At 50.0% G+C, this 9,123-nt stretch overlaps 1 protein-coding gene across 5 annotated transcripts; it reads left to right on the forward strand.

The window, feature by feature from the left end:
* The first annotated feature begins 584 nt into the window (after positions 1-584).
* On the forward strand, positions 585-4,437 carry LOC124234023 (BOLA class I histocompatibility antigen, alpha chain BL3-7-like). 5 transcript variants are annotated; one of them, XM_046651280.1, is made up of 8 exons: positions 585-801; positions 1,065-1,334; positions 1,563-1,838; positions 2,458-2,733; positions 2,838-2,942; positions 3,355-3,398; positions 3,538-3,575; positions 3,744-4,437. In XM_046651280.1, exons 1-8 carry the CDS (start codon positions 600-602, stop codon positions 3,808-3,810), a joined length of 1,278 nt encoding a protein of 425 aa, XP_046507236.1. In that variant the 5' UTR covers positions 585-599; the 3' UTR covers positions 3,811-4,437. The 5 variants fall into 5 exon arrangements, with proteins under 5 accessions (XP_046507236.1, XP_046507238.1, XP_046507239.1 ...); XM_046651281.1 differs by having other exon boundaries at positions 691-801; positions 3,355-3,387; positions 3,744-4,435; XM_046651282.1 differs by lacking the exon at positions 3,355-3,398 and having other exon boundaries at positions 3,744-4,436.
* Positions 4,438-9,123: the final 4,686 nt, after the last annotated feature.

Here is a 9,123-nt window from a genome sequence, read left to right on the forward strand (position 1 = left end):
ACTGCGCGGCTGTGCAGAGACATTTCTGTACGAAGGGGCCCAAATCACTGCTTTTACAGATTAGATTCCTGATGTTCAGGGTTTTCAAGATCGTGTTACCCACTGTGGGTAATAAACAAAGAGGAAGCTGGTCTCCGTGAGAACCTCTATCTGGTGTTTTCAGGCACAACTTCTCCAGGTTTAAAGAGAAGAGCCCAGTCCCTCCACCTCCATTCCCGGGGCGAGCTCACTCTCTGGCATCAAGTTCTCTGAGGGTGAGTTTTCTTCTAGCAGAGTCCAGGGGAGAGGTCAGGGGTGGGCGGCAGCGAGTCCACTTCAGGGAGAGTGATGCCAGTAAGAGGAGGAGAAGGGGCTGAGCCCAGCCTGGGGGTCTCTCCCTCGTTTCCTCAGACAGCCCCTGGGCCAGGACTCAGGGAGACAGGGTGACAAAGAGCTCTCGGTGCAGGAGGAGAGGGGTCAGGGCAAGTGGTTCTCGGGGTTCCAGGTCCGAGGGCGGAGTCTGGGGCGGGTTCTGAAGCTCAGTGTTGGGGAGTCCCCGTCTCCCTGAGATTCACTGCTCCCTCTCACAACCTGTGTCAGGTCCTCCTGCCTGGAGATTCATGACGGGGCCCCAGTTGTCACTCCCATTGCGTGTCCGGTTTCTAGGGAAGCCCATCAGCGTGTCTGTCGTTCCTGGTTATAAAGTCTCCACCACCCTCCGGGACTCAGATTCTCCTCAGACCCTAAGAATAAGGGTCATGGCGCCTGGAACCTTCCTGCTGCTGCTCTTGGGGACCCTGACCCTGACCGAGACCTGGGCGGGTGAGTGCGGGGTCGGGAGGAAACGGCCTCTGCGGGGGGCTGAGCTAGGACCCCACGCGATTGGGGGCGCAGGACACCCAGGGAACCCGGGTCTCCGCGGACCCAGGTCCAGACCCACAACCTGGACCTCAGGTTTCCTGACCCCTCCCTTCTCTTGTCCCGCCTCAAGTCCCCACACTTCTACGTCCGCCCCATCAACCTCTGACCCTGTGACCCTAGCCGGGAGGAGTGTCGGCCGGGTCTCAGCCCCTCTCCGCCCCCAGGCTCCCACTCCACGAGGTATTTCCTCACCGGCGTGTCCCGGCCCGGCCGCGGGGAGCCCCGCTTCATCGCCGTCGGCTACGTGGACGACACGCAGTTCGTGCGGTTCGACAGCGACGCCGCGAGTCCGAGGGCGGAGCCGCGGGCGCCGTGGATGGAGCACGTGGGGCCGGAGTATTGGGAGCTGAACACGCGGCGCGCCAAGGACATCGCACAGAATTTCCGAGTGGACCTGAACAACCTGCGCGGCTACTACAACCAGAGCGAGGCCGGTGAGCGAAACGGGACCGGCTCCAGGTCGCGACCGCCCATCCCCACGGACGGGCCGCGGTCTCCCCGAGTCTCCGGGTCCGAGATTCACCCCGAGGCTGCGGGACCCGCCCGACCCCCGACCTAGGAAGAGCCGGCGGGGACTTTTCCGCGGTTTCATTTTCAGTTTAGGTTTAATCTCTGCGAGGGGGCGGGGCCGGGGGGTGGGGCTGACCTCGGGGCGGGGTCAGGGTCTCACACTCTCCAGGTTGTGTTTGGCTGCGACTTGGGGCCCGATGGGCGCTTCCTCCGCGGGTACTGGCAGGAAGGCTACGATGGCGCCGATTACATCGCCCTGAACGAGGACCTGCGCTCCTGGACCGCGGCGGACGCGGCGGCTCAGATCACCCAGCGCAAGTGGGAGGCGGCCGGTGAGGCGCAGCGCTGGAGGAACTACCTGGAGGGGGAGTGCGTGGAGTGGCTCCTCAGATACCTGGAGATCGGGAAGGAGACGCTGCAGCGCGCGGGTACTAGGGGCCGCGGGACCTGCTGATCTCCCCGTGGGCCGAGCCTGCTATACCGCAGAGAGAGGAGGGAAATGGGATCCACACCTGAATGTGCCCAGCCCATGGGTCTGGAGACTGAGTCCACCAGGGTTTTCAGATCCAGTGCCAAAGAGTGACTCCCCAGAGGGCTAGCCTTTCTCTCAGGGACGTTAAGGGGTCCAGGCTCTCCAGGGATGGAGGAGGAAGCTGTCTCTGAAATGACTGATGCGGTTCCCTCTGACTCTGGCAGCAGCTCTGGGACTTTGTCTCTCAGGCCTTGTTCTTCATACTCACACCCTAACTGTGTTTGAGGTGTGACCAGGTTCTCTGACGCATTCCGCCTTCACCCAGCTCAGGACCAGAAATCCCTTTACTGCTATTCAGAGACCTGCCTCCTACCCTTGGGCTCACTCACTCTGATTGCAGATATTTCCAAGGACTGGAGCTTATGTCAGGTTCCTGTGTCCAGGCTGGTGTCTGGGTTTTGTGCTCCCTTCCCTCACTCCAGCTGTCCTGTCCATTCTCAGCATGATCACATGAGTGCTGCTTCAGTGCCCAAAACGGATGCAAAGTTCCTGAATTTTCTGACCCTTCTCCTCAGACCCCCCAAAGACACATGTGACCCGCCACCCCATCTCTGACCGTGAAGTCACCCTGAGGTGCTGGGCCCGGGGCTTCTACCCTGCGGAGATCACCCTGTCCTGGGAGCGTGATGGGGAGGACTTGACCCAGGACACGGAGCTTGTGGAGACCAGGCCTGCAGGGGACGGGACCTTCCAGAAGTGGGTGGCTGTGGTGGTACCTTCTGGAGAGGAGCAGAGATACATGTGCCGTGTGCAGCATGAGGGGCTGGCTGAACCCCTCACCCTGAGATGGGGTAAGGAGGGAGCTGTGGGCTCCGAGCCTCTTCTCAGGGAAATCAGGAGAGCTTCTGGAGAACTTCAGCAGGGTCAGGGCCCTCACCTTCCCTTCCCTTCCCAGAGCTGCCTCCTGAGTCCCCCATCCTCACTGTGGGCATTATTGGTGGCCTGCTTCTCCTTGGAGCTGTGGTGGTTGGACTTGTGATCTGGAGAAAGAAGCGCTCAGGTAGGGAAGGGGTGTGGTCTGAGATTTCTTGTCCCACTGGGCTGTTTCAAGCCCAGGTAGAAGTTTGTCCTGCCTGGTTAATGGAAAGTCCCATCCACAGGCACATGTGCTTTTCTAGTCTGGGACCCTGTTTGCTAACACTTACTCTTTAGTAAAGCACTGTGAGAATGAAGGACAAATTTATCACCTTGATGAGTCTGGTGATGGGGACCTGATTCCCAACAGTCACAGGACAGAGGAGATGGTGAGGGGAAGTCGCCACACATGTGCTTCCCTCATGTTTCCTGATCCTGCCCTGGGTCTGTAATCACAGTTCTGGAAACTTCTCTGGGCTCTAGGACTAGGGGGTTCCTTTAGGACCTCATGGCCCTCCATCCTCCCTGGTTTCTCACAGGATGTTTTCTTCCCATAGGTGAGAAAGGAAGGAGCTATGCTCAGGCTGCAAGTAAGGATGGAGTGAGTGTGTTGCCTGAGACCCTTGTGGTAGTGCAGACGGGAGCCCATGGGGAGCTCACCCATCCCAGAGTTCCTCCTAAGAGACTAAAGGTCTCATCTCCTGTGGACTCTGACCATGTCCTGTTTTGTTCTACTCCAGGCAGTGACAGTGCCCAGGGCTCTGATGTGTCTCTCAAGGCAGGTGACACTCTGGAAGCCTGGAGTGGGGAGATGTTGGGGTGGAGGGGCCTGGACTAGGTTATGGAGACTCTTTGATTGGGACATTCTGAGCATGTGGTGTGCTATTCAGAATGTCACTAATTATAGCGAGTGACTTAAATTGTTCATAATTGTTTTCTTCTATAGCGTGAAACAGCTGCCTTGTAGGGGACAGAATGATGCAAGATTTGTTCCTGTCCCACCTCCACTGTGACTTCAGGAAACTCTGCCTTCTCTTTCTGCAAAGGGCATCTGAGTGTGTCTGTGTTCCTCTTGGCATAATGTGAGGAGATGGGGAGACTAGTCCCCCCCCGTGACTCCCTCCCACACTGCCCTGTGTTCTGTCCCCTGATTGACTTTCCTGTCCCAGGAGAGGCGGGGCTCATTCCATCTCTGTCTTAACTTTGTGTTGCCCTGAGCTGCAGCTTCTTCCTTCCTTATTGAAAATAAACATCTAGATATGAACTCATTTTTTAAGAATCTTGCCATCAGGGATTGATGGGTTAATTAAAGGAGAAGATTCCTAAAATTTGAGAGGGGAAATAAATGGAGGCTCTGAGAACCTTCCAGAATCTGCCTGTTCGCTGTGCTGAGTCTGTTGCAGGTGGGGACAGGAGAAGGCTGTGATGAGCTGAGCGTAAGACTGAGGCCTGTGCCCAGTCGATGTTCAGTGCATTGTGGCCTGTGACGTGGGGACTCCTTGGTTGGGACATCTTCTTTGCTTCCTTGTCCTTGTCCTTTCAGGAGAACCTTGTCCCACCAGGATCTGTGATCACAGGGATTTGGACATCACCTGGGCCTTGTGTCTCCAGGACCGCGTGCAGGGCGGGCTTCGTGTGGCCGGGTCAGCCTAGGCTCAGGCTTGGGTCCAGCCCTCAGACCCCTTTTGGGTGTTTGTTTGTTGTTCCTTTGTTTCTGTAGCGGATTGTGCCTGTTCTTGGTCTTCTGTATAAGTTCTGGTCATTCTCCTCTGGTGTCCCCCATCTCTGACAGCAGCAGGAGTCATTTGGTCTGTCATTGTCCCCACAAGGCCAGGCAGCCCTGCACATAGGCATCTGTGCTGTCCAGAGATGAGTTTTCAAGTCGTCCAGTTCTGTCCATCTTCTAGGGCTTGATTGTCATTTCCCTCTTTCCCCAACTTCTCAAAGGAGCCAGAATCTGGAATTAGAGAGGAGGGACCCCGTAATTTCCCATCCTAGGCAAGTTCCTGTTGGAATTCTACTCTGCGGCCTGCTCTCCCTCCCCGCCCTTAGCGCTGGTTTTCCCAGTGCTGGCTCCAGTCTGAACTCACGATGTATAAAGCAGAGTCTGGATTCATACTTGGTTGAAAAATATGACTCACCTGTAGGGCTTGTTAATTAAGCGATTCCTTGGCCTTGTGCCTAATATTCTGAGATGGTGGGTCTGGGGAGAGGTCTGAGTATTTTTTAAGAAGCCCCACAGCACTGCTAGTGCTCAGCCCTCATCACTGGGGTCTTTCTAGTGACCAGCCCCCATCCTTAAGCTATCTGGGACTCCTCAGACATCTCATTAGCATATGAAAATCACTCATCACTCAGGAGATTCCAAGGGTTATAGGAGCTCTTTGCCAGGAACCAGGGACAAAGACTAAATATTTTTTTTATTATACTGCAGTCTGCTCTCTGGTTTTGGACCACAGATCCCTTATAGCAAAAGGAGCATAACAGTTAGAAGATGCTGGCAAATTACTGGTTCCCATTCAGTCATGAACAATTAGTCCAGTCTGCCATCCTGACGGGGGGTCGGTGAGCCGAGGAGTTGAAAGAAAGATTTCTTAGACTCTCAAGATCTGGCAGTAGTGCTCTTTTATTTAGAGAATAGTGTGGAATAGCATGGGGACAGGACCCACGGGCAGTCAGAGCTCCTGCTGCTGCTTCTGCTGCCCTGAGTTGAGGGTTAGGGCTAATTTTATAAGGCATGGGTACGTGACTTATTCTTACTGGAAAAAAGAAAAGATGATGTAAAAAGTGATTAAATGATTTCAGTGCAGATGGGGTCTGGTTATTGTGCAGTCATATAACTTTAGATACGAATCTGGCCATATAGATCGGCATGTAGGTGAGGATGCCCTGGGCTTCTCTCCCTGGGGCAGTCCTAATTCATACCATAAAAAAAGTCCACTGGGTCATATAGTTTGGCATGTAGGCCAGGTCACCTTGGGCTTCTCTAGCTGGGACAGCCTTAATCCACATCAATCCTATTGTATGAGAATGTCACCCAGGGTGAGGTCACTCAGGTTTGCAGGCTTCCATTTGATCTTGTCAGGTTCCAGAAGCAGAAATAGTCTCAGCAATATATGACTTGACCCTGCAAGGCATCTGGATAATTGAGCTAAGAGACAATATCATCTGTTGCTCACACCTCTTTTGACGTGTTAATGTAGTACTGTGTTTCTCTCAGTACATAACCCCTTTATTCATGCTTTACCTTCAGCTGCTATTTTTCCTTCTCTCCGTTTATACCTAACTTTTCCACCTTTGGAAGGGACATTAGGTTTGGCTGCGGTGCTGGTCTAGACGCAGGCAGCAATACTAGTGTAGCAGTCCCTCCTCCTCAGTGCGCTCCCATTCATAGAGGGGTCACATAGGTACAGAGCCAGTGGACTAACTGACCACTAGGCAATATACCTGCATTCACTGTCAGCCCCGATTTTGCCAGATGGGGTGAAGGCACTCTCTGCCCCTTTGGGCCCTTAGGAATTCTGACACAGGGGGTAAAAATATAGTTACAGTGTCTTGCTTAGGAATCAATCCTGTTCTGGCACCTGTGGGCATCCCTGACCTGAGACCACTGCATCAGGCAGGAAGAAGGAGAGTCGAGGTGGATATAGTCATACCAACTTCCTCCCCATTTCGGAAGAATTGTACAGTCATACCAGCATCCTCCTCCACCGATCTTCCAGGAAGAAGAGAGGAAACCTTCTAGTAGGGACATTCGTTTAGCCTCACTCATGTTGCGTGTGAGTACACACTTGTGAAGATGTGTAAGCCAGCCTTTTGTGCCTCTTTATCCCCCACCACCCCATTTTAGACAACCAATGTTCCAATTGCGCATTCAAATTCTCTATCACACTATTCCTCTGAGGAGGATGTCTCTCTGCCCATTGTTGGACTTTATGGGCTGTAAAGTATGTTCTTTGGCCTGAAGAACTGTGACTCAGCAGTGCAAATTGGTGCACTGTCTTCTGTTCTGGTTCTTTTATAGCGCTCTGAGCATTCGTATCTACCACTGGGTAAGCAAAGCCTGATCCAGAGTCAATATCTACTCCTGTCGAGACCCATATGTAGCCCCCGTGGGCCACCAGCATCAGTCTGATTTGCCAGCTACGTTCAAGGCATTCCCACCAGGCAATTTGCCACATAGCCCTCCTTAGTCTCTGGTTGGCAGACAGAACAGTTCTGTTTGGTATTTTTCTTCAGAGGATGCAAGTGGAATATGTCTAGACTCAGCCCGTCTCTGCGTTGCTGCAGCCCCTCAATGTCCACTTATGTCATGCATCCAGGTAGCCACATCAAGGGGAATAACAGGTTATCCGCTCATTGATTCCAGTCTCTTCCCAACTCTGAGGGGGTTCTTGTGATGGGCATAAAGATGTCCTACTTTGCACACCCCTGAAATTCCCATAGTGATTTCCATAGGATTGTGCTCCATATGGGCATTCCTTTAATAGACCAGGTTTCCCTTGCCCTTTGCCTAACCATATGGCCTGGCTGTTGATTACTGTCTATGAGTTTGTAAAAATCAAACTATAAGGGCTTTTGTCATGGTTCAATTCTTCCGTCACTGCTAGGAAACCTCCATGCAGTTAGCTCATTGAGCTGATCTGTTTTTACTTTCCTTGATCAGAGAGGTGATGTTCCAAACAGGATGTTGCCCGCGCACCTTGGAACTGTCATCCATATACCAAGCAGCTCTTCGTAGGTCAGTTGAGAACTGTTTATAGGATATTGTCCAAGTGACGAAACAATCTAGAAGCTCCTCATGTAGTTCCAAAGTTAATCTGAGGGGAAGACAGCCTCCTTGCTCATGCGTGCATTCTTCCATATACATATGTGAGGGTTTATTTTTGGGCTCTTGATCCTATTCCATTGGTCTATGTGTCTGTTTTTATTCCAGTCCTGTAGTGTTTTGGTTACTATATCTTTGTAATGTAGTTTGAAATGAGGAAATGTGATGCCTCCAGCTTTGTTCTTTTTTTTTCTCAGGATTGCTTTGGCTATTTGGGGTCTTTTGGCGTCCCATCCAATTTTAGGATTGTTTGTTCTATTTCTGTGAATAGAGGTTTGGAATTTTGATAGGGATTGCATTTCATCTGTAGATTGCTTTCAGTAGTATGGACATTTTAACACTATTAATTCTTCCAATGCAGGAACATGAGATATCTTTCCATTTATTTGTGTTGTCTTCAGTTTTTTTCATCAAAATCTTATAGTTTTAATGCATACAGCTTTCACTTCTTATTCTAAATTGTTTTCTTCATTTATTTTTCCTAAAAATTGTTGTTGATTTATAGAAATGCAACTGACTTCTGTAAACAAAAGTCAGTCGCCCTTCTATATAGTGGCCTGAACAAATGGAATTTGAAATTAACAATGCAACAGTATTTACATTAGCATCCCACCAAATGAAATACTTATGTATAAATCTAACAAAATATATATATGTATATGACCTATATGAGAAAAATTACAAAACTCTGATGAAAGAAATCAAGAACTAAATTCATTGAGAGGTATCCCATGTTTATGGATAGGAACATGTCAATATTCCCAGTCTGTCAAGGTATCAGTACTTTCCCAATTGATCAACAGATTCAGTGAAATCCCAATCAAAGTCCCAGCAAATTATTTTGTCTCAACAAAATGATTCTAAAGATTCTGTTGAGTGGCAAAATACCCTAGTAGCCAACGCAATAGTAAATGAGAGGAACAAATTTGGAGGACTGACACTACTCAACTTCAAGACTTATTATAAAGCTACAATAATCAAGACAGTGTGGTATTGGTGAAAGAATAGACAAACAGATCAATGGAACAGAATAGAGAGCCCAGCATAGACCTGCATAATTATAGTCTATTGATCTTTGACAGGTATCAAAAGCAATACAATGGAGCAAAGACAGTCTTTTCAATAAATTGTGCTGGAACAGCTGGACAACATCCACATGGAAAAAAATGAATCTAGACACAGATCTTACACCCATCACAAAAATCAACTCTGAATCATAAACCTAAATGTAAAGTACAAAATTATAAAACTCCCAAAAGATAGGAGAAAAGCTAGATGACTTTGGGTATGGTGATGGCTTGTTAGACACAACCCCAAGGGCATGATCCATGAAGGAAGTAATTGATAAGCTGGATTTCACTAAAATTAAAAACTTCTACTCTATGAAAGACAATGTGAAGAGATTGAGAAGAGAAGCCACAGAATGGGCAAAAATATTTGCAAAAGATACATCTGATGAAGATCTTTTACCCAAAATATAAAGAGAAGTCTCAAAACT

This window comes from Equus quagga, unplaced genomic scaffold (assembly GCF_021613505.1).
Source record: "Equus quagga isolate Etosha38 unplaced genomic scaffold, UCLA_HA_Equagga_1.0 64839_RagTag, whole genome shotgun sequence".
NCBI lineage: Eukaryota > Metazoa > Chordata > Mammalia > Perissodactyla > Equidae > Equus > Equus quagga.

What these genes read in the sequence shown, in the direction of transcription:
- LOC124234023 (XM_046651280.1), top strand. Translation starts at nt 600, where the DNA reads ATGACGGGGCCCCAGTTGTCACTCCCATTGCGTGTCCGGTTTCTAGGG. An exon ending in CCTGACCGAGACCTGGGCGG is followed by an intron (nt 802 to 1,064) that starts GTGAGTGCGGGG and finishes CTCCGCCCCCAG; the next exon opens with GCTCCCACTCCACGAGGTAT. An exon ending in ACCCCTCACCCTGAGATGGG is followed by an intron (nt 2,734 to 2,837) that starts GTAAGGAGGGAG and finishes TTCCCTTCCCAG; the next exon opens with AGCTGCCTCCTGAGTCCCCC.